This window comes from Salvelinus namaycush, chromosome 14 (genome assembly GCF_016432855.1).
Source record: "Salvelinus namaycush isolate Seneca chromosome 14, SaNama_1.0, whole genome shotgun sequence".
In the NCBI taxonomy this organism is placed as follows: domain Eukaryota; kingdom Metazoa; phylum Chordata; class Actinopteri; order Salmoniformes; family Salmonidae; genus Salvelinus; species Salvelinus namaycush.
Genome location: NC_052320.1, coordinates 22,592,762 through 22,618,888, shown reverse-complemented (window position 1 = coordinate 22,618,888; position 26,127 = coordinate 22,592,762). Strand labels below are relative to the sequence as shown.

Here is a 26,127-nt window from a genome sequence, read left to right as displayed (position 1 = left end):
GAGTGCAAGAGTGCGCTCCAGTAATCGACTGTTGTGGTCTGACCAACGAGTTGACACCGTGCGTTCTGTGTGCTGGGCCAGAACAGGGAGGAAGCCAGGCGCGCGTGTGTGAGCAGAACATGGGTCATCACAACAGATTACTTTATCCCGATCTTCCTCCGCATTATGGGACCGTAGGAACGCAGTCTGTGTGAGCCCCTTCGTTTTTTTGATAGTTTTTGGTTCTGGGAACTTTGGCCAGCCATTAAAATGGAGATGATAACTTTCATGTTGGCGAACCTTGCCCTCTTGAATATCAGGGGCAACATTTTCACCAGGTAAGATTGACTATATGGACTATATATTTTTTGACTAGTGTTACAGAGAATACCTTCCCATAAAATTTACTCGGGTTTTATTTGAATGGCGTATATTATTGAATTGGAGCCAATTGTTTCGTTCAAAAATAATTGTGGTTATGTTGTAGGTCAGCTGTTGCGATGTTCTGATTTATCCTATAACATAGACTACTGGCCGTTTAGATTACCCTTAAAGCGTTTGTGCATTTCTGCAAATGGAGTTTTTAGTTGGATTTAGATTTAGAGCATATTGAGGCCATAGCATCTGTTTCTAATTTAGCCTAGATCATTTTTCGATGGAAACGAATTCCTAACCTACATTTTCTGGATTGGTCCAATTTGCGTAAAATGAACTGATTAATGAATTCTAAAACCTGAGGATGTATCTGCAATAGCAGAGGAACAGCCTACTCAACGCCCACATAGCTTTCGAGCAGTTACTGTACAGCTTTAGTGCCATGGGACCAATCATCAACATATAGTAGACATGCTGATCATAAGGTCATATTAAAGATAGAGATAGAGGCTCAATCAATAGTGGATATGTGGTGAATAATGTAACATTATATCATGTGTGACAGATTTGGGTACAATGTCACACCATAACTTGTAGGCCCATTGAATTGAGGTCAAGTATCATGTGGTGTTCAGCATAATGCAGTTTAAAACTAATTATTTCAATAATTGCATTGATTAACATTAGTTGTTAATAATAACATGTTGTTACATAGTCATTTTGTAACTGGTTTGTAAATGCATTGTAATAAAATTGAGTGGTCTTTGTTATAACACAAGTGGAACAAGGAACAATCCCTATATACACTCTTGTACAGTACTTACAAAAAACAGTCAATCCCATAATAACTATGCAATGTCAATGCAAATACTATGCAATTACTAAAGAGTTATGGAACAACATGTTTTTAATCAATGCTATTATTAGAGTCATTGCATTGTTATGGTATAATAGCAACTTGATGTAAAGTCTTGTTAACACAAGGTTATTGTATTATAACATCAGAAGATAAGAGTCCCAGTCTATCTCCAATCACTGTTTAAATACAATTTGTGAGTAAACATATATAAATACAGTGCCTTTGGAAAGTATTCAGACCCCTTGACTTTTCCCACATTCTAAAATTGATTTAAAAAAAAATTCTCAGCAATCTACACACAATACCTGTCACGATCGTCTTGACTTGGAAGAGAGGACCAAAACACAGCGTGTGAGAAATACATTCTCTTTTTTATTAGAGACGAGCAACGAACGAAACAAAACAACAAACTGACGACCGTGAAGCTATATAAACAAATGGTGCTGACACTGACCACTACACAATGACATAGACAATTACCCACAAACACATAATGCCTATGGCTGCCTTAAATATGGCTCCCAATCAGAGACAAATGAAAGACAGCTATCTCTGATTGAGAACCACTCAGGCAACCATAGACATACCTAGACACATTCACTAACCACAACCCCATACACTAAACCCAACACCCCCTTTACCATATAACCACCCAAGACGAGACAAAACACAAACATTCCCCATGTCACACCCTGACCTAACTAAAATAATAAAGAAAACAAAGAATACTAAGGCCAGGGCGTGACAATACCCCATAGTGACAAAGCGAAAACAGGTTTGTATACATTTTAGCAAATTTAAATGTATTACAAATAAAAAACAGAAATACCTTATTTAAATAAGTATTCAGACCCTTTGCTATCAGACTCGAAATTGAGCTCAGGTGCATCCTGATTCCACTGATCATCCTTGAGATGTTTCTACAACTTGATTGGAGTCCACCTGTGGTAAATTCAATTGATTGGACATGATTTGTCTTCTTCAACCTCGTGTTGCGTTCTGGGGGTCGTGACTATCGTAGACCTCGCTGCAGCGTGTGGTCCTTCTAGTCTGATATGTTCATTCTTAACTCAAACTTTTTATACCCTTGGGTAAAAAGTGGAATTTACGTCATGCTGACACGCTCTCTGGGCTCCCTGGGGCGTGGCTAGTTACGGTTGTACAAAGTGTAAAAGCTCTTCAAGTTACAATGTTTGCGTTATAACGTCTTAATAACCATTTTAATGACATCACAAAATATACATACATTTTCCATATTCCATCTCTCATCATCCCCAACATTCGGATGTTGAAATAAATTGTCCCAGTGTCCATTATTTGATGTTGAAGTTTTGGGCGGCAACCTCTTCTCTAACAAATTGACATTCCATTCACCCAAACAGAAATCAAAAGGAATTGTCTGCTGCCTACAATTTACGATCACGTGAGGTGTCATAAAACCCTCACATCCATCCATCCCTCCCCCCTTCTGCGGGTGAGAGGGCCCTATTGAACGCTGATCCACTGTAACCTGATCTTGGGATCCTCCCAGAAGAGTCATGACACAGTGCATGTCAGAGCAAAAACCAAGCCATGAGGTCAAAGGAATTGTACATAGAGCACAGAGAAAAGAATTGTGTGGAGGCAAAGATATTTTATTTATTTATATTAAACCTTTATTTAACTAGGCAAACAAAATTTACAATGACGGTCTAAAACCCTAACCTTGACGACGCTGGGACTCCCAAAGTGACTCCCAATCACGACTGGTTGTGATATAGCCTGGAATCGAACCAGAGTCTGTAGTGACGCCTCTAGCACTGATATTCAGTGCCTTAGACCACTGCGCCACTCGGGATCTGGGGAAGGGTACCAAAACATTTCGGCAGCATTGAAGGTCCCCAAGAACACAGTGGCCTCCATCATTCTTAAATGGAAGAAGTTTGGAACCACCAAGACTCTTCCTAGAAACTGAGCAATCGGGGGAGAAGAGCCTTGGGAAGGTGACCAAGAACCCGATGGTCACTCTGACAGAGCTATAGAGTTCCTCTGTGGAGATGGGAGAACCTTCCAGAAGGACGTCCATCTCTGCAGAACTCTACCAATCAGGCCTTTATGGTAGAGAGGCCAGACGGAAGCCGCTCCTCAGTAAATGGCACATGACAGCCCACTTGGAGTTTGCCAAAAGGCACCCAAAAACTCTCAGACCATGAGACACAAGATTCTTTGGTCTGATGAAACCAAGATTTAACTTTTTGGCCTGAATGCCAAGCGTCAGGTCTGGAGGAAACCAGGCACCATCCCTACGGTGAAGAATGTTGGTGGCAGCATCATGCTGTGTGGATGTTTTTCAGCGGCAGGGACTGAGAGACTAGTCAGGATCGAGACAAAGATGAACGGAGCAAAGTACAGAGAGATCCTTGATAGAAACCTGCTCCAGAGCACTCAGGACCTCAGACTGGGGCGAAGATTCACCTTCCAATAGGACAACAACCCTAAGCACATATTTTCCGAAGGCTCTGTATGTGAGCAAACAAAGCAAGTGAACATATCTAAATACTGTCTGTGAATTGACTGAACAGTTGAATTCTTTTGTAAGTTCCCACAGCCAGTATGGCAGTGTAGGTGATATTAGTGACACACATCCTTGTCATTGAAACAGTCTCTAAACAGTAAACTGTTGACCTATGTTCAGTTACACAGGGTTGCAAAGTGTTGCAATGTGTCCCAGGTCAAAAGGTTGTACAATGTTGTGTACTGGCAAATGTATCAACCTGGTAGCCCTCTCCTGACAACACATACCAGCAGAGGTATAATTGTTATTAGACTGTGATCTTTCACAGGCTTTTCTGAGATGTGTGTGTTTCTAATGAAAATATCAAATCAAAGATATAATATATTGTCCTCGCTTCATGATCGTGATGCATTAGCATTTTTCCCCCCAACATACGATCCTTCACATATTTAATGTGTGAGTGTTTTGGAATAACAATCTGATGGTGCCTCTTCTCTCTCTCTCCATGTATTATGAGCTTTTGTCAACAGCTTATTTTGTCACCATTTTGAATATTCTGGCAGAGTAGCTCTTCTGCTAGAGTTAAAAGGACAAAAGCTTCGTAGCCAAGTTACCTTGTTACCATCTCCGGTATGCATTTTGCATGCTTTTCACTCTATCCAAGTGTAATTTACCCTGCTCTGAGAGAAATCAACATTTGACAGTATTTCTCCTCAGTCAGTTTATTAATATTTGAAAATAGCTTTACACTTTTTCTCTATCCATCCTTTTTTATCATTCCTTTCACTGGCCTACTAAACTATTAATTGTGTTGCTACTTGACGTTGTGTTTTGACATGTTTTTGAAAAAATAAGCCAGAGTCGGACTGGCACAATATCTCACTACCTTTGGTGTGAGTCACCGCTGTTAATAAATCTGGATCCAGGTGACATGCACTATAGCCTTGGGGGTGATACTCCTTAGAAGTAAGCCACTTACTGGATAAATTCTCTTCACTCTGAGGAACAGATTTTGAGATAGCACACAAATTTCACTGCAACGTGATCTCACATTTTTATGGGATACATTTTTGTTGTTTTAAAATATTACGACTTATGATAAAGTTTTCATATAATGTGTGTCCTGTAGAGCAGGTTATTTTACCCACACGAGGCCTAGGCCTACTATTTATTTAATTAATTAATTTAATTTATTTTTTATTTCACCTTTATTTAACCAGGTAGGCCAGTTGAGAACAAGTTCTCATTTACAACTGCGACCTGGCATGGGTTTAGTACAAAGCTAGGCTTTTTAGGAAATATCTGCATTTAAAGGAAAACGGATGATTGTTGCAGTACACTGGAAGTATCATAATATCACAATGTGAGGTTGCATTTATTCTTGTTAGCTTAGTGGGGTAGCAGTTGCATAGTCAGTGACCTTTCTTATGCCCTACTGTAAGACAACTGTCAAAACTGTCAGAATCCCCTTAGGCTAGATGACCTTAGTATGTCCTTAATGCATGCTCCATATGTGCATATCAGGCAGATGCTAGTGCTGAGGGGTCCAGATATGTTCTAGCCAAATGACTGTGGGAGCACAGTTACACTACACTGGGTTTGTGATGGAAAGACCACAGTATGCAGAGAGAGCTTTCACTTTATAGAGGCTGTAGGGAATTAATTTGGCTAATCAAGGTTGGAAATGACAGATCTTGTATGTGCCATATCTGTGCAATGCCACCATTTCATTCTCTACTGATTGGCATTTAAAAGGCTGTAGATTTAATTAGCTAGCTTTACGTGCTGTCACATTCAGGATTTACAACATTAACAATATAGGGCTACGCAAGGATGACTAGTGCTAGTGCGGTTCTCTTCTCTGTTCTCAGGTACAAATTGATGTCATTGTAGGAATCTAATTACGCTTGTTAGAGCTGGGGCTACATTACAAGGCTTTTTTAACTTTATTTATTAAATCTGTGGGAAGAAAAGCTGCTCCTTTTGTGTTCCTTCTCTTTCACCTCAGCACTCAGTGAATGTATCTGAAATGTCTCCCTATTCCCTTTATAGTGCACAAACCATGTCAATAAGTAATGCAATGTATAGGGAATAGTGTGCCATTTCGGACATACCCAGTGTGTTAGCTCGTAAACAGACGGTTAGCGAAACAGGGCCTCTGGAGATCCTGTTAATGAACCAAAATAAAAGACTAAGAGGAACAACATGAGCGGGAAATTAACTTTGAACTGTTATAACAGAGTTTGGAGGGGTAAGAGCAGGACTAGCATGTTTAAAGAAACCCCCTCGAGACCAATCAAATTCTCTGCCCTATTAGCATTTTATGACATCACATTTCCTTTACTGCATGCATAATGTGTATCCTGTTGTGCTGTACACTGCACTGGAGTTACTACAGGTATACCTACAACAGCTTTAAATAGGTCCCATCTCTTTATCAGTTAGGTTATTAAGTTAGAACACCTAGTTGCCGAAGGGGAAGGCCACAAAGGGAGGCACCTCTTGGATATTCCAATATCTATAGCATATCAGTTGGAAATATAGCTGCAAGCTTTGGTCCCATAGTGCCACCATCAGGACAAATTGGACACATTGCCCTAAGATAAGCTAGAGCTGTACTTCTTACCACAGTTGTCAAATATCAGAACGCAACGTTGAACAAATAATGCAATATGATTTTAAACTATTTTGGATCATTTTGAATGATGTTGACTACTTTAAACGTTTTCTTCCAGGACTCTAGCTCTAACAATAGGGCGGTTCCCTTCTCTGTGAAAAGATGACGCCGACAGAGATGGTTGCCTCGCTTCGAGTCCTTCGTTTTTTTATAGAATATTTCTTACATTGTTAGCCCAGAAAATCTTAAGTGTTATTACATACAGCCGGGAAGAACTATTGCATATAAGAGCAACATCAACTTACCAACATTACGACCAGGAATACAACTTTCCCGAAGCAGATCCTTTGTTCGGACCACCACCCAGGACATTGGATCTAATCGCAGAGCTCGATCCAAAACAACGTCGCTGGCAGAAGAGGTAGACGGAGTGGCCTCCTGGTCAGGCTTCGAAGGCGTGCTCACCGCCCACCGCTTCCGAGTATACTACTCACCAATGTCCAGTCTCTAGACAACAAGATGGATGAAATTAGGGCAAGGGTTGCCTTCCAGGGAGACATCAGAGATTGTAACATTCTCTGTTTCACAGAAACATTGCTCTCTTGGGATATGTTGTTGGAGTCGGTACAGCCATGGGTTTCTTCATGCGTCGGTCCGACAGAAATAAACATCTCTCTGGGAAGAAGAAGGGGAGGGTGTATGTTTCATGATTAACGACTAATGGTGTAATCATAACAACATACAGGAACTCAAGTCCTTCTCTTCACCTGACCTAGACTTCCTCACAATCAAATGCCGACCATATTATCTCCCAAGAGAATTCTCGTCAGTTATCGTCACAGCTGTGTATATACCCCCTCAAGCAGATACCACGATGGCCCTCAAAGAACTTCACTGGACTTTATGTAAACTGGAAACCATATATCCTGAGGCTGCATTTATTGTAGCTGGGGATTTTAACAAAGCAAATTTGAGAACATGGCCACCAACATTCTATCAGCATATTGATTGCAGCACTCGAGCGGGTAAGTCTGAGCCGCAATTCAACGGCTCAGACACGAGACGTACGTGGCGGTCTACAGGTAATTATGGACTACAAAAAGAAAACCAGCCACGTAATGGACACCAACGTATTGCTTCCAGACAAACAACACTTTCTTTGTCCGCTTTGAGGATAATACAGTGCCACCGACACAGCCCACTAACAAGGACTGCGCCCCCTCCCTCTCCTTTTCCGTGGCCAACGTGAGTAAGACATTTAAACGTGTTAACCCTTGCAAGGCTGCTGGGACAGACAGAATCCCAAGCCGCGTCCTCAGAGCATGCGCAGACCAGCTGGCTGGTGTGTTTACCGACATATTCAATTGCTCCCTAACCCAGTCTGCTGTCCCCACATGCTTCAAGATGGCCACCATTGTTCCTGTACCCAAGAAGGAAAAGATAACTGAACGAAATGACTCACGCACCGTAGCACTCACTTCTGGCATCATCAAATGCTTTGAGAGACTAGTCAAGGATCATATCACCTCCACCTTACCTGCCACCCTAGACCCACTTCAGTTTGCTTACCGCCCCAACAGGTCTACAGATGATGCAATCGCCATCACACTGCACACAGCCCTATCCCATCTGGACAAGAGGAATACCTATGTAAGAATGCTGTTCATTGACTACAGCTCAGCATTCAACACCATAGTAACCTCCAAGCTCATCATTAAGTTGGAGGTCCTTGGTCTCAACCCTGCCCTGTGCAATTGGGTCCTGGGCTTTCTGAAGGGCCGCCCCCAGGTGGTGAAGGTAAGAAACAACAGCTCCACTTCGCTGACCCTCAACCCTGGGGCCCCACAAGGGTGTGTGCTCAGCCCCCTCCTGTACTCCTTGTTCACCCATGACTGCGTGGCCATGCACGCCTCCAACTCAATCATCAAGTTTGCAGCCAACATAACAGTAGTGGGCTTGATTACCAACAACGACGAGACATCCTACAGGGAGGAGGTGAGGGCACTCAGAGTTTGGTGTCAGGAAAACAACTTCTCACTCAACATCAACAAAACAAAGGAGATGATCGTGGACTCCAGGAAACAGCAGAGGGAACACCCCCCTATCGACATCGAAGGGACAGTAGTGGAGAAGGTGGAAAGTTTTAAGTTCCTCGGTGTACACATCGCAGACAAACTGAAATGGTCCAACCACAAAGACAGTGTGGTGAAGAAGCCGCAACAGCGCCTCTTCAACCTCAGGAGGCTGAAGATATTTGGCTTGTCACCTAAAACCCTCACAAACTTTTACAGATGCACAATTGAGAGCATCCTATTGGACTGTATCACTGCCGGGTAGCGCAACTGCACCAGAGAGTGGTGCGGTCTGCACAACGCATCACCTGGGGGCAAACTATCTGCCCTCCAGGACACCTACAGCACCCGATGCCACAGGAAGGCCAAAAAGATCATCAACGACAACAACCACCTGAGCCACTGCATGTTCACCCCACTACCATCCAGAAGGCGAGGTCAGTACCGGTGCATCAAACCTGGTACCGAGAGTCTGAAAAACAGCTTCTATCTCAAAGCCATCAGACTGCTAAACAGCAATCACTAACTCAGAGAGGCTGCTGCCTACATAGAGGCTCACTAGTCACTTTAAACAATGGCACTTTAATAATGTTTACATATCTTACATTACGCATCTTATACCATCTATTGCATCTTGCCTATGCCGCTCGGCCATCGATCATCCATGTATTTATATGTACATATTCTTATTCCATCCCTTTAGATTTGTGTGTATTAGGTAGTTGTTGGGGAATTGTTAGATTACTTGTTAGATATTACTGCACTATTGGAACTAGAAGCACAAGCATTTCGCTACACTCACATTAACATCTGCTAACCATGTACAGTGCCTTGCAAAAGTATTCATCCCCCTTGGCGATTTTCCTATTTTGTTGCATTACAACCTGTAATTTAAATGGATTTTTATTTGAATTTCATGTAATGGACATACACAAAATAGTCCAAATTGTTGAAGTGATATTTTCTTTTTATTGTTTAAAAAAATTCTAAAACAAATGAAATGGAAAAGTGGTGCATGCACATGTATTTACCCCCTTGCTATGAAACCCCTAAAGAAGATCTGGTGCAACCAATTGCCTTCAGAAGTCACATAATTAGTTAAATAAAGTCCACCTTTGTGCAATCTAAGTGTCACATGATCTCAGTATATATACACCTGTTCCGAAAGGCCCCAGAGTTGGCAACAACACTAAGCAAGGGGCACCATCAAGCAAGCGGCACCATGAAGACCAAGGAGCTCTCCAAACAGGTCAGGGACAAAGTTGTGGAGAAGTACAGATCAGGGTTGGGTTATAAAAAAATATCAGAAACTTTGAACATTCCACGGAGCACCATTAAATCCATCATTAAAAAATGGAAAGAATATGGCACCACAATAAACCTGCCGAGAGAGGGCCGCCCACCAAAACTCACGGACCAGGCAAGGAGGGCATTAATCAGAGAGGCAACAAAGAGACCAAAGATAACCCCGAAGGAGCTGCATAGCTCCACAGCGAAGATTGGAGTATCTGTCCATCGGATCACTTTAAGCCGCACACTCCACAGAGCTGGGCTTTACGGAAGAGTGGCCAGAAAATAGCCATTGCATCAAGAAAAAATAAGGAAGCACGTTTGGGGTTTGCCTAAAGGCATGTGGGAGACTCCCCAAACATATGGAATAAGGTACTCTGGTCAGATGAGACTAAAATGTAGCTTTTTGGCCATCAAAGAAAATGCTATGTCTGGCACAAACCCAACACCTCTCATCACCCCGAGAACACCATCCCCACGGTGAAGCATGGTGATGTGGGGATGTTTTTCATCGGCAGGGACTGGGAAACTGGTCAGAATTGAAGGAATGATGGATGGAGCTAAATACAGGGAAATTCTTGAGGGAAACCTATTTCAGTCTTAAGGAGATTTGAGACTGGGATGGAGATTCACCTTCCAGCAGGACAATGACCCTAAGCATACTGCTAAAGCAACACTTAAGGGGAAACATGGTTTAAGGGGAAACATTTAAATATCTTGGAATGGCCTAGTCAAAGCCCAGACCTCAATCCAATTGAGAATCTGTGGTATGACTTAAAGATTGCTGTACACCAGCGGAACCCATCCAACTTGAAGGAGCTGGAGCAGTTTTGCCTTGAAGAATGGGCGAAAATCCCAGTGGCTAGATGTGCCAAGCTTATAGAGACATACCCCAAGAGACTTGCAGCTGTAATTGCAGCAAAAGGTGGCTCTACAAAGTATTGACTTTGGTGGGGTGAATAGTTATGCACACTCAAGTTTTCAGTTTTTTTGTGTTATTTCTTGTTTGTTTCACAATAAAACATATTTTGCATCTTCAAATTGGTTGGCATGTTGTGTAAATCAAATGGTACAAATTCCCCAAAAATCCATTTTAATTCCAGGTTTTAAGGCAACAAAATAGGAAAAATGCCAAGGGGGTGAATACTTTCGCAAGCCACTGTATATGTGACCAATAAAATTTTATTTTATTTGATTACAATATGTCTACTATGAGCCAGTGCGCTTGCATACATTTTTTCCCGGTCCAACTTTGCCACCATGCATCCAAACAGAAGCCATACTCACATCCCTGAGCATGTGTACCACATTTCTTTGGATTTTGGCATATGGTCTGCACAACCGCATTTCTATTTGACCTCACAGGTTCAGCACATTTTGAGTTTGTGAAGGTAACAGCTACCTCCGAATTTTGACACCGCTAATTAGGTTAGTGATGGATTACAGCCGTCAGTCATACTAAGCCTAGTTCATTACTCTAAAAACACATCCACAAACATACATTCCATGGTTTTAAAAGACAAAATAAAAAAGTGGCAGGTTTATTTTATGGGTATGTTTAAGTTACTATGTAATGACAAATGAACAAGGAGTAATATTAAAAGGGCTTTATTCGTTTGAATGTTGTTGATAAATCACCTCTGCATGTTCTGTGTGCTGTCTGTCTTCTTACAATACTCTCTCTTGTCTCTTTTGTTCAGGAGGGTACAATGTTCCAAAGCGTTATTCAAATAGACATGCATTAGAACATATATCAATAAGATTGTCAGTCTGGTAGAATAAGGAATTGTTTCTCTCTTAATGACAAATCTATCTGCAACGTTTTAAACATCTCATGCCACTGAATACACCACATAGTAATTTGGATCAGTCAGAATGAGACTGTCTTGGCCCGGTGTCTCATTAGTCCATCAGTCCCAACAGTGCAGACAGTGAGCCTTCTTAGTAGAGAACTCTGCCTCCTGGTGGTCCGTTTATGTGTGCACTTTGTGCTGTCAGTAAGCAGCACATAGAATATCAGGGTCAGAGTAGGAGTGCTGATCTAGTATCAGTTTAGCCTTTTATGTAATCTTAAATAGGATAACATAGACAAGATTACATAGATAGGACCTGATCCTAGATCTACACTTCTACTCTGAGACGCTTTATGAGTACGGCTCCAAGATGCAAGGGTTTATATGAATTTCTTGAGTGAGATAGCTTTGTCCATTATTCCCAAATCCCTACTGGATAATAGGCACTGTGTAAACATTTATTATCTTGATAAGTTTGCTCTTTTCTACAGTTAACAGTAAACATATTGTTTTTATTTCCATATTTTTTTGCGCATGCCCACCGATCTTGATCGCAAAGCTATGTTCAACATGAAAATGCAACTTTCTCCTGTTTACTACTATCTTTGCCTCTCTAGCTTTCTTCCTTCTGGGCTTCTCCAGTGCTGTGGACGCAGAGAGCTCAAGTGTGCTGTGTTTGTTCCCTATAGGGCCGAGCTGAGTGACATTGGGGACTATGTAGGTTCAGACATACAAATATCCTGGTTGCCTAATCTGGATGAGTTAATGAAGGGCTATGCACGAAATTTTCGCCCTGGGATAGGAGGTGAGTATGAGATCTACTGCTTGTGGCATTGGATTGCATTTCACCCCCTCACATTTACAGACATTTGTAGCATACCAGGAACCGGGTATAAGTGTTTTCAAATTCATCATGCTGTATTCATCTTATTAGATTCCACTTCCCCCAAGAAAGTGCTTTAAGTTATTTTTAAATCCTAGTTTAAAGACATATTTACCCATATGTAAATAATAGCTTTAAATCTATGAAAAGTTATTGCGATTGAACGTGATGCAAAAGATCATAAACAAAAGCAATTAAGCGTTGGAATGAGTTTGCGGAAGAGATTGAAATGATGCTTTGGAAATGGAAGACGTGCGTAGTGTTGCTAAAGAAAAGAAAGGAGCATTGCTGGAGAATGCCTTTGCTAAGAATGCTTGCCAAATGTGAAATATCCAATGTCCGCAGCATTAGATTTCTCAACCTCACAGCTTAACTCAGGTCAGCAGAGGTGAAAAAACATTGTCGATATATAAGAATCACCACCACCTTGCCAGGCCTTGTGAACCAGCAACAAGGCTACGGCAGCCAACAGCAAACAATTTTACATACTGTACCTATAGTGCAACATTATGCTCAACACTTATATAGTCCCTCATTACTTCCCCTTATAGAAATCAGAGAAGATACGGTAAAATCTCCCTCAGATATCATCTAAGTGGTAAGACAGCTACCATAAAGCCAAACTCAACCATTGAAGAATAATAATATCAGTTGGTGTGGTCTTACTCTGTCTATTCAACTCACATCCCTTCACCATTTCATATTTGAAGGAAAGTGGTGCTACGATGGGCATCTAGAATCTATACAAATAAGTTGAACAAAGAGCCATTTGTCAAAATGAGCTCGGTTTTAGTGACAGGCTGAGGGATTATGGATTTATTTGAAGTTTCATTGACTTTAACTGTCCTCCCACTTGTCAGTGCTGATGACTGCTCTCTCTATGGTGGGTAGGATAATGGCTACAGAATACAATTTGACGTAAATGGTTATGGGATGAGTACTAAATGACAGAGAATGGTAATATATGATTCCTTAATGTTCAGAATAAATAGCCTTTCAGTTCATCTTCGGTAATCCTGATCTCCCTCCCTCTAGATTTTCTTCAAGTATCCACAATCTCAGCAGTACAAATTATGCTAATCATCGAGCAAACTACAACAGCATACTAGCTATGTATGCACTTCTAAACTCACCACTGCGCAAGCCCATGAGACCCCCATTGTCATGTTTATGAATGTACATAGTGCTATGTCACTTCACTTAGAGCAATGTTAAGTGGGGAAGTGGCCCTTGATCCTTGTCTAGGTGTGTCCTTGGGAAGGAGGGAAGGGATGGATGAAGGGAGGGAGCGAGGGAAGGAGGGATTGTTTTCTTTTCTCACTTTTTTCCCCACAGGCCCACCTGTGAATGTTGCCATGGCTATTGAAGTAGCCAGTATTGACCACATCTCTGAAGCCAACATGGTAATGTGTAAATTCACCTGCAGGCCTTTATACAGAATGGTTGCCATATTTCACTGCTACTGTACTGTTCCAGTAAAATTAGAAAACTACCACTTATGCATCAGCCATTAGGTATTCTAAAAAGTTAATGATACCCTGCCTTTTTCAGTAAGAGCATGCATGGCCCTGTTTCAAATCTTATGAAATGCATCCTTCCTTCCTCCATTGATGCATTCAACAAATTCAACCAGGTTGGTTTGGTTAAAAGCAATAGTTTTGTAACCTATATTTATTTTATCCAATACTATTCAGATCAGTGATTACCCAAAGGAAGGTAATAAAGGACACATTTGAAAAGTATTGAAACAGGCCTTTTATCCATCTTCTATTCTCCTAGTTACAGTACAACATGATCAACATGATCCACCACTCTCTCACACCAGAGTTGGAAATGCCCTGAGCTCAGCTTTGTACCTTTGTGTGTGTGTGTCTGTCTGTCTGTGTGTGCATTTGCCTGTGCATTTGCATATGCTTATGCTTATTCTTGTGTTACCTTATGTTACCGTGTGTTACCGTGTGTGACCTCTTGGCAGGAGTACACCATGACCATTTTCCTGCGGCAGAGCTGGCGGGACGACCGCCTGTCCTACAACCACACCAACAAGACTCTGGGGCTGGACAGCCGCTTCGTGGATAAACTCTGGCTGCCCGACACCTTCATTGTCAACGCTAAGTCCGCCTGGTTCCACGACGTCACTGTGGAGAACAAGCTGATTCGCTTGCAGCCCGATGGAGTCATCCTTTACAGCAGCCGGTGAGAAGGGCAGAGGGAGGAGGGTGAAGAGAACTAGGAGGAGGGGGGAGGGTTGAGGGGCTAAGGGAAGAGGAGGGAGGAGGGGGAGAGAAGATGGAGGGGGAGAGGGGTTGGAGAGGGGGATGATAGAGAGGGGAAGCAGGTGGAGGGGGTGGAGAGGGGGATGGTGGAGAGGGGAAGGGGGAGAGGGGGTGGAAGATAATGTGTGAGGGGAAGGAGCATATATTGAGTAGGAAAGGAGGAGGAGAAGGATGAAAGGGGTAGGAGAGATGGAAGGCATGGGGACATGGCAGAGAAGAAAATGGTGTGAGGGTTGGAGAGGCCCCTTAATAACTTGCCGTAGCCTGATGTTAAGGCTATATAATGCCTAATGATAATGTCAAAGTGAGAATGACATTTAACCTACCGTTCCTTGTCAAGTTACCATTGTGGTTGACATGGTTGTTTACTGAATTACTTGTTCTCCTCTCAGGATCACCTCGACTGTTGCGTGTGACATGGATCTGACCAAGTACCCCATGGATGAGCAGGAGTGTATGCTGGACTTAGAAAGCTGTGAGTGGATTTATACATGGCCAAAAGTATGTGCACATCCCTTCAAATCAGAGGATTTGGTTCTTTTAGCCATACCCGTTGCTGACAGGTGTATAAAATCGAGCACACGGGCATGCAATGTCCATAGACAAACATTGGCAGTAGAATTTCCCGTACTGAAGAGCTCAGTGACTTTCAACGTGGCACTGTCATAGGATGCCACCTTTCCAACAAATCAGTTCATCAAATTTCCGCCCTGCTAGAGCTGCCCCGGTCAACTGTAAGCGCTGTTATTGTGAAGTGGAAACGTCTAGGAGCAAAATCGTCTCAGGGTCGAAGTGTTAGGCCACACAAGCTCACAGAACTGGACTGCCGAGTGCTGAAGCGCGTAGTGTGTAAAAACCGTCTGTCCTTGGTTGCAACACTCACTACCGAGTTCCAAACGGCCTTTGGAAGCAACGTCAGCACAATATCTGTTTGTCGGGAGCATCATGAAATGTGTTTCCATTGCCGAACAGCCGCACACAAGCCTAAGACCACCATGCACAATGCCAAACGCTGGCTGGAGTGGTGTAAAGCTCGCCGCCATTGTACTCTGGAGCAGTGGAAACGTGTTCTCTGGAGTGATATTTCCCACTTTACCATCTAGCAGTCCGACGGACGAATCTGGGTTTGGTGGATGCCCGCAGAATGCTACCTGCCCGAATGCATAGTACCAACTGTAAAGTTTGGTGGAGGAGGAATAATGGTCTCTGGCTGTTTTTCATGGTTTGGGCTAGGCCCTGTAGTTCCAGTGAAATGAAATCTTAATGCTACAGCATACAATGACATTCTAAACGATTCTGTGCTTCTAACTTTGTGGCAACAGTTTGGGGATGGCCCTTTTCTGTTTCAGCATGACAATACCCCCGTGCACAAAGTGAGGTCCATACAGAAATTGTTTGTCAAGATCGGTGTGGAAGAATTTGACTGGCCTGTACAGAGCCCTGACCTCAACCCCATCGAACAACTTTGGGATGAATTGGAATGCCAACTGCGAGCCAGGCCTAATCGCTCAACATCAGTGCCCGACCACACTAATTCTCTTGTGGCTGAATGGAAGTCCACTCAGCAATGTTTCAATATCTAGTGGAAAGCCTTCCCAGAAGAGTGGAGGCTGTTATAGCAGCAAATGGGGGACTAACTACATATTAATGCACATCTTTTTGGAATGAGATGTTCGACAGCAGGTGTCCACATACTTTTGTAGCCATGTAGTGTATGTACCGCTCTTCTTGATGGGTGGAAGTCAATACCAATAGTCTGTCATGTTCCCTAGCACTCTTAATGGATGGATCTCAATAGTCTACAGCATGATTATTTATTTCCCAATTCGAAGGTGGTTTACTTTTCTCCCTGGTAGTTCAGTGATCGATTATTGTAATTGTTAGGCCATGTAATTCACTCACCTGATCTCCTAAGTCTGAAACAGTCCCTTATTAAACTTAAGGGTCAAAACATGCAGTGCTGTGGCACTGCAGGGACATAGTTGAACAACCCTGCTCTACAGAGGAAACAGGACAGGAAACCATTTTACTCCCATATTGTGTATGATGAGTACCAGAAGCAAGGCAAGGGTTAATTCACTACACATTCATTGAAAATTCCAATAATACTCCATTGTTGTTGGGATGTTTGTTTGTTGACTGTTTGTTTGTTGACTGTTTGTTCCAGACGGCTACTCCTCAGAGGATATTGTGTACCACTGGTGTGAGAGTCAGATACACATCCACGGACTGGACAAACTGGAGCTCTCCCAGTTCACCATCATCGACTACAAATTTGTCACAGAGACTATGAACTTCAAATCCGGTGTGCTCCCCCCCCTCTATCCTCGTTTCACTATCACCATGGTTACTGTACTGAACAGCCAGTGGGATGTCTGTGAGATTCCTCTTCACTTTTATATACAGAGCTCTTCAAATATGCCTCTTTATCTGTACAGCGCCTCTCCATGCTTTTGAACATGTAGGAGACTCCAGGACTCCTATAGATAATTTTTTAACTAATCTGTTTTGAACCCAGACACCTCTGTGGGTATTTTTTATGCAGAGACAGAATGGCTCATGTTATTTGGGAGAGGAGACTTATGAGAGGAAGGGAGTAGATTATATGTTATGACTTCTTCAAGTGAGAAATCTGGTACAGCGAGGAGGACGTGCCCCCTCCCCTGAGTCTGTTTCCTCTCAAGGTTTCTTCCTTCTAGAGACTTTTTCCTTGTAACTTGTTCTTTGGGGTCTTGGTCTTGGTCAGGTTACCGTAGGACTTTGTGACAATTGTTGATATAAGAAGGGCTTTATAAATAATTTTGATTGATTGACTGATTGATCGGAAAGCTTATGTTGGTCTACTTTTTCGCTCCAAGCCGGACGTTTCCCGCGGCTCAGCCTTCGCTTCCAGTTGAGACGTAACCGAGGCGTCTACATCATCCAGTCCTACATGCCCTCCATCCTATTGGTCGCAATGTCCTGGGTGTCCTTCTGGATAAGCCAAACAGCAGTCCCGGCTCGTGTATCCCTGGGTTAGTATCATGTTAAGAGTATCTGTTAGTGATATTGGTGCAGTGGAGGCTGCTGAGGGGAGAACAGCCTCATAATAATGACTAGAATGTAGCAAATGGAATGGCATCAAACACCTGGAAACCATGTGTTTGATGTATTTGATGCCATTCCACTGACTCCGCTCCAGTCATTAACACAAGCCCGTTCTCCCCAATTAAGGGGCCATCAACCTCCTGTGTATTGGTGGCGAAGTCTGCAATCTAGTTGGCCCGGAATGCGGCCATTAGCTTGCTGTGGGCATGTTAGTAGAGATACTGTATGAGTGTTAAGAAAACACAGATGAATGAGACAGCAAGAATAATTTAAATGTGAACTGAATGCGTCTGCGTGTATATTGAAAAATAGACAGTACCAGTCAAAAGTTTGGACACACCTACTCATTCAAGAGTTTTTCTTAATTTTTACTAATTTTCTACATTGTAGAATAATAGTGAAGACATCAAAACTATGGAATAACACATATGGAATCATGTAGTAACCAAAAAAGTGTTAAACAAATTCAGATGCTTCAAAGTAGCCACCCTTTGCCTTGATGACAGCTTTGCACACTCTTGGCATTCTCTCAACCAATTTATTTAGCTGCAATCCCGTTAACGGGATGATATGACAACAGCCAGTGAAAGTGCAGGGCGCCAAATTCAAACAACAGAAATCTCATAATTAAAATTCCTCAAACATACATGTGTCTTATACCATTTTAAAGGTAATCTTGTTGTTAATCCCACCAAAGTATCCGATTTCAAATAGGCTTTTCAGCGAAAGCACCACAAACGATTATGTTAGGTCACCACCAACTCACAGAAAAATTCAGCCATTTTTCCAGCCAAAGAGAGGAGTCACAAAAAGCACAAATAGAGATAAAATTAATCACTAACCTTTGATGATGTTCATCAGATGACACTCATAGGACTTCATGTTACACAATACATATATGTCTTGTTCGATTAAGTTCATATTTATATCCAAAAACCTCAGTTAACATTTGCGCCATGTTCAGAAATGCCTCCAAAATATCCGGAGAAATTGCAGAGAGCCACGTCAAATAACAGAAATACTCATCATAAACTTTGATGAAAGATATATGTTTTACATAGAATTAAAGATACACTTGTTCTTAATTCAACTGCTGTGTCAGATTTCAAAAAGCTTTACGGCAAAACACAATATTCAATAATCTGAAAACAGCGTTCAGCCACAAAAGCAAGCCATACAGTTACCCGCCAAATTGTGCAGTCAACAAAACTCATAAAAAGCATTATAAATCTTCACTTACCTTTGCTGATCTTCATCGGAATGCACTCCCAGGACTCCCACAAGAAATTTTAGTTTTGTTCGGTAATGTCCATCATTTATGTCCAAATAGCTATTTTTGTAGCGTGTTTGGTAAACAAATCCAACGTCAGGAAGCGCGTTCACTAAAAGCTGACGAAATGTCCAAAAGTTACGTAACAGTCAGTAGAAACATGTCAAACGATGTATTGAATCAATGTTTTTAACAAATCTTGAATAACGTTCCAACCGGAGAATTACATTGACTTCAGATGAGCGATGGAACAGAGCTCCCTCTCATGTGAACGCGCATGGTCAAAGCATGGTCAGGTCATGGCAGACCTGACTAATTCCCCTCTCATTCGGCCCCCCTTCACAGTAGAGGCATCAGACAAGGGTCTTCAGACTGTTGACATCTAGTGGAAGCCGTAGGAAGTGCAAACTCATCCATATCTCGCTGTGATTTCAATAGGATCTTGGTTGAAAATCAACCAGCCTCAGAATTCCCACTTCCTGTTTGGATTTTTTCTCAGGTTTTTGCCTGCCATATGAGTTCTGTTATACTCACAGACACACTTCAGAGTGTTTTCTATCCAATACTAATAATAATATGCATATATTAGCAACTATGACTGAGGAGCAGGCCGTTTACTCTGGACACCTCTGTGCACCTTTCATCCAAGCTACTCAATACTGCCCCTGCAGCCATAAGAAGTTAAATTAACAGGTGTGCCTTGTTAAAAGTTAATTTGTGGAATTTCTTTACTTCTTAATATATTTGAGCCAATCAGTTGTGTTGTGACAAGGTAGGGATGGCATACAGAAGATATCCCTATTTGTTAAAAGACCAAGTCCATATTATGGCAAGAACAGCTCAAATAAGCAAAGAGAAATGACAGTCCATCATTACTTTAAGACATGAAGGTCAGTCAATCTGGAAAAATTCAAGAACTTTGAAAGTTTCTTGAAGTGCAGTCGCAAACACCAGTAAGCGCTATGATGAAACTGGCTCTCATGAGGACCGCCACAGCAATGGAAGACCCAGAGTTACCTCTACTGCAGAGGATAAGTTCATTACAGTTACCAGCCTCAGAAATTGCCGCCCAAATAAATGCTTCACAGAGTTCAAATAACAGACACATCTCAACATCAACTGTTCAGAGGAGACTGCATGAATCAGGCCTGCATGGTCGAATTGCTGCAAAGAAACCACTACTAAAGGAAACCAATACGAAGAAGAGGCTGGCTTGGGCCAAGAAACACGAGCAATGGACATTAGACAGGTGTAAATCTGTCCTTTGGTCTGATGAGTCCAAATGTAAGATTTTTGGTTCCAATCCCTGTGTCTTTGTGAGACGCAGAGTAGGTGAACGGATAATCTCAGCATGTGTGGTTCCCACCGTGAAGCATGGAGGAGATGGTATGATGGTGTGGGGGTAATTTTCTGGTGAGACTGTCAGTGATTTATTTAGAATTCAAGGCACACTTATCCAGCATGGCTACCACAGCATTCTGCAGCGATACGCCATCCCCTCTGGTTTGCGCTTAGTGGGACTATCAACCCATTTGAGATGGTTTGGGATGAGTTGGCCGCAGAGTGAAGGAAAAGTGCTCAGCATATGTGGGAACTCCTTCAAGACTGGAAAAGCATTCCAGGTAAAGTTGGTTGAGAGCGTGCCAAGAGTGTACAAAGCTGTCATCAAGGCAAATGATACTTTTAAGAATCTCAAATATAAAATATATTTTGATTTGATTAACACTTTTTGGGTTACTACATGAGTCCATATGTGTTATTTCATAGTTTTGATGTCTTCACTATTATTCTACAATGTAGAAAATAGTAAAAATAACAAAAAATCCTTGAATGAGTAGGTGTGTTCGAACTATTGACTGGTACTGTATGTTGCCCTAGAACTTGAAGAAATAAAGTGCATTATCAGTGAGACATATATTAATAGTTATGTGATATACATAACAGCATATTTGATTAATGAAAAATGTGAAACCTTCGTTACAGTTCGAGTTGTAGATTCTTATCTTAGGTTGTTTGTGGTGCATAGACCAAAAAGTAATCCGTAATGAATAGAAAAAAGGTTTGTACTCTATCTTTGCAGTGAAATAAATGGAATACAATTTAATCTTAAACAAGATGGAATTTATTTATCTTTCACTTTTTTATTTCACTTTATTTCACTGCAAAGATTGAGTCTGGACCTCTTTTCTATTCAAAATAAATATTTAATTTCCATATATATTTTGATAAAGGGATCACCACTGTGCTCACCATGACCACTCTGATGGTGAGTGCCCGCTCGTCTCTTCCTCGAGCCTCGGCCATCAAAGCGCTGGATGTGTACTTCTGGATCTGCTACGTGTTTGTGTTCGCAGCGCTCATCGAGTACGCCTTCGCTCACTACAACGCTGACTACAGGCTCAAAGAGAAGGCCAAGAGCAAGGCCAACAAGATGAGCTCAGAGGTAAGAAGGGAGGACAACGCTCCCCAACCTGTGGTGTTTAGTGCTAGGCCCGTTCCTTATTTGACCCATCAATGTTCATACAGTGTTCAAGGGACATTGGGTTGACACAATAAGTGCAAAAAAGGTAGTAAGAACCTGCAAGCACTTGAATTCTTATCATGCAAACTTTCCGTTGGGTTCCTTGGTGTGAGGTAAAGATACTTCACGAAGGAATTGAATTGTAGCCTTTCTCTATTGATATTTCTCCAGTCGATCGTGAAGAATGGGAAGCAGGCCATGGTGCTCTTTTCCCTGTCTGTGGCCGGAATGAACCAGGGCCTGATGGTCTCCAGCCGCCGTCCACAGCGCTCCGGTGCCGAGACCCCCGGCGAGGAGGACGTGGAGCATAGGAGGGGGCGGGGGGCCAGAGCATCAGTAGAGAGAGAACAAGAGAAGAAGTGCTGTAGTTGCTGTTCTAAGTGTTGTTGCGCTTGTAAGCCTCTCCAAGCTGACACCATAGATGTCTACGCCAGGGCCGTGTTCCCAGCCACCTTCGCCATCGTCAATGTGATCTACTGGGTGGCATACACAATGTGAGTTGGTAAGACTAAAGACAGGCATCACCGCCAAGGACGGGTGTACTGTACATAGGGGAAAATGGGCCACTTTGAATTCAGTGACATATAGGGGCACCGATGTAAACAAGGCTTCCTTAAGAAGAACTGTATTCATGTATACAGTAATATGGTGAAGTAAGGACCTGGTAAATAGCAGATAAAGTACAGTAGATTGACAAACGAAATCAGATGAGGTATATGGACATGTTCTGAAGTACAACTAAGTTACGTACAATGGAGCCGTGAGTGGTCGCCAATGTCTTATCCTGAGTGAGGCTCACTGTATGATAACCGAGCAACAGGCTTTTATCTCCAAAACCCTCCACTAGCCACCCTACCCCTACCCCTACTGCTCTAATCCCTTTCAATACTGATCGCTACCCACGAAGCCACAGCAATGGACTGACGTTCAGCTATGTCCTATTACCGTACATGTATGAACTCTGCTCACACCAGCAACATACACAGCAAGCTAATGTTTCATTGCTGAAAACAAATGCACACGACAATTGCTATTTGCTTAACTCACAAACACATCTGTGGATGGACTAACTGTTAAAAAATGAAAGTGTCCAAACTTCATAATGATGAGATGAGGTGTAGTCTATTATTCTGCATGGCTGATGCCCCCCTTTCACCGTCCCACCTCCCAACACCCCACTTATTTTTTTCCTTCCTATAATTCCACCCGTTTGTCCACTCCAGTTTGTTTTGGGCTTCAGAGCATCTTATCTCCTCTTGCCAGGTCTTCCTGTTTCCTGATTATTATTATTATTAAAGGACTTCCTCCACTACCTGGGTATCTCCAAGCTGGAAATTTTCCCTTTGGAGTTTTAATGCCTCTGCTTAAAGTTTAAGAATAGTTGTTTATCATGATTGTCTTGAGAACATCTACAATCACATGTACTGTAGGACTGATAAAAGGGTTCTCCAAATTCCAAATGTTATGTAACTTTGCGGGAATTATGGTATGTGATGAATTCATTAACAGCATCAAAATGGTGGCTTACACATCTATTTTTTCAGCTACTTTGCAACAGGTGATCAATGAACTCAACTCTAGTTTGAGGAATAGACCAATTGGAGGCATGGTGAATAATTGAATCCAATTTCCAGATGATGCACTTTGCGATATGAGCAATATTTATAATTCAGATGATCTAAGGCAGCGTGTCCCTTTGTGTAACAGTTTAACTGGAACCTCATGGGTTATAACATACTGATGATGAAATAATTAATACTGTGGTCCCCTAGAAGTAATTGCGGCTGCACGTGATGAAGTAAATACTGAGTTGCATTTGGGCAATTCCACATAACAGAATGACACTGAGACTACGATTTTTTTTACTTTAAAGGTATTCCAAACAAAAACGATTGATTGCAAAGTTAAACAAACCATACAACTGCATGCACAATAACTACTTTGAATAATTTCCACAGAAGATTTTACAAAAACACATTCACTCGAAGAACTGTGCAGATGTCAAGTTTGGTAACAGAATGATGGTAAAATCTCCCTCGGTTTTTAATGTGACCACATTTTCCCAAAACTCTTAAATATCTACTCTGAATTAAGATTCAAAGATGTCTGCAGAAGGAATGGGGTGTCAACCTTGAGTTTGAAAACATTTATTTTGGTTACTGAACTACAGTAGGCGCTCTATTCAATCAGATCTGCTCTAGTCGGCATCCGCATAGCCGTTGTTTTGGCGGTGTTTGAGAAGGAACTGGATGCTTAAAGCGTACATTGCCATTGGCTGCACAGCGTCGCATTACAAGAAATCCCAGGCAGCCTTGTTTAGAAGTTCTAACACTGGAATGTGAGATGTAATCTACATTAGGATGATTGAAATCCTCATGATTAATTTTATGATTTTTTAATTTGAGCGTAATTATTTCTATATAGCCTACACTTTCTAGTTCTGAACTTCTAATGGGTGGGGCAAGTGTGGCTTCATGACAATGATCGAGCAGTTGCTCACCAATTTGATGGCTATATAACGCAGTTCCACCTTTGAGACCACCAAAACATCCTCTATTTGGGTGTCTGCTATCGCCAGTTAACACTTGATCTGATTGAATCTAGGCCTAAATGAAGTGGATTAACACCCGGTAACAGAATGATAGTAACATAATGACATCATGGGTCCCTGATTTGGACTATACAGAAATTATGGATTATGGATGTAATTCTCTTCATGGTGATGTATCCTTAATCCTACACAAAGGTAGGAAAGCTTCCTTTGCATGCTTGGGTATTGCTCTACACACTGGTTATTATTCGACCTCCAAACAAGACCACATTTGGTTGGTCCGGATCAGACCAAATCTGTACCAATCACAGACGTGTATGTTTCACAAGTTTGGACATCACAGTAGTTCACAGTAGAACACAGTGAAGTACAGGACAGCAGAATAGATTCGAGTAGAATTCAGTACAGCACAATACAGTACACTACAGTAAGTTGAAAGCCGGACTGAGTTCCTTAAAATAAAAAATACATATATATACAGCACCAGTCAAAAGTTTGGACACACCTACTTATTCCAGGGTTTTTCTATAATTGTACTATTTTCTACATTGTAGAATAATACTGAAGACATCAAAACTATGAAATAACACATATGGAATCATGTAGTAACCAAAAAAGTGTTAAACAAATCGAAATATGCCTTGATGACAGCTTTGCACACTCTTGGCCATTTGTTTAACACTGTTTTGGTTACTACATGATTCCATATGTGTTATTTCATAGTTTTGATGTCGTCGACATTATTCTACAATGTAGAAAATATAAAAAATTAAGAAAAACCCTTGAATGAGTAGGAGTGTCCAAACGTTTGACTGGTACTGTACGTATATATTTCTATATTTTTTGAGGGGGGACCTCCACGCCCCCCTTGCCACCCCACAGTTTGGGAACCACTGCTCTACTGTACAGCATTGTACTGACCTATACTCTACTTTACTTTTCTTTACTGTAGATGCATTGCACTGCATTGTACTGTGCTCTACTGTACTGTACTGCGCTGTCTAAACTTGTGAAACAGATGTATATGATTGGTTCAGATTATGGCTGACTAAATTTCAACTACTTTCAATGTCCGGTCTGTGCTCATTGGGTGAGAGGGCTGATTACAGTAAACAGAAAGAGAGGGGGCTCATGGGTAATAGACAGGGGAGGTGAAATTAACTGGAGAGATAAAGAGAGACAGGGAGGGCGAGAGGAAGGGGTTGTCCAGACGGTTTTTTACACTCTTGCTTTGAACAGCCACATGGCAAAAAGGGAAAGAAAACATTTATGAGCTGAACATAACAGTATGCCAGTGGAAGGGAGGAAATTAGCAGGTGACCCAACTGTGTTTTGTGATGTCTATGAATTCTCATTGTAGCTAATTCAGTTGCAGTCATTCTGTTAATGATGTGTTTTAATCACTTAATAAATAATAAACCAAATTATTAACAGTAAAAATACTACAACTAATTGGTAGGGCTACCTATACTTGTTACTTCTGTGAACTTTCATTATCCTCCCTCCTCATGAGGCAAATCATTTCTGCAAAACTAAATAAAAATGTTGATATTAGTTGGCACGGGTCTTACCTTCAACATGATTGTGTTTGGATGTTTTTCTAATATATTTTCAGACTTTTTCTGCTTGATGTTTTCTAAGACCAGTTTTCCATCTGTTTGACCAGAAATCCAAGCCTTTGCTTTTTCTGAATTTTTAGGATGGAAAATGGTTGAACATTTTATATATGCCTTCATTTCTGAAAAAATATATACTCTTAGCTTTCATTTTACATCAAATTTGATGTGCTCCTATGAACTTAGTGCTCATGGGGCTTTTTACATGGAAATGCTCTCTAACCAGAAATAAGCTAGTGGATTATTTGCAGTATGGTTAGTACTGCTTATTACCTATTATTTGTGCTTACTAGAATTGCTACTGGTTATTGTCTGTATGGTTAGAAAGTAACATACAGGCGTAACCTTCTTTAGTCTGAAGTGATAGCTTAGCAGTGTGTTTTTGGTCCATGTTTTCTCTGTGTGGAGGCTGGCTGGGGGGCGAGTTAGTAAGGCTGTTATCAG

At 41.7% G+C, this 26,127-nt stretch overlaps 1 protein-coding gene across 2 annotated transcripts; it reads left to right on the top strand.

Annotated features, from left to right (window-relative positions):
* On the top strand, positions 1–22,828 carry LOC120058899 (gamma-aminobutyric acid receptor subunit delta-like). Of its 2 annotated transcripts, none has more exons than XM_039007643.1 (9): positions 1–317; positions 12,169–12,284; positions 13,698–13,765; positions 14,338–14,558; positions 15,031–15,113; positions 16,806–16,943; positions 17,497–17,652; positions 21,227–21,438; positions 21,688–22,828. In XM_039007643.1, exons 1-9 carry the CDS (start codon positions 250–252, stop codon positions 22,012–22,014), a joined length of 1,389 nt encoding a protein of 462 aa, XP_038863571.1. In that variant the 5' UTR covers positions 1–249; the 3' UTR covers positions 22,015–22,828. The 2 variants fall into 2 exon arrangements, with proteins under 2 accessions (XP_038863571.1, XP_038863572.1); XM_039007644.1 differs by lacking the exon at positions 1–317 and having other exon boundaries at positions 12,182–12,284; positions 21,688–21,852; positions 21,898–22,014.
* The last annotated feature ends 3,299 nt before the right edge of the window (positions 22,829–26,127 follow it).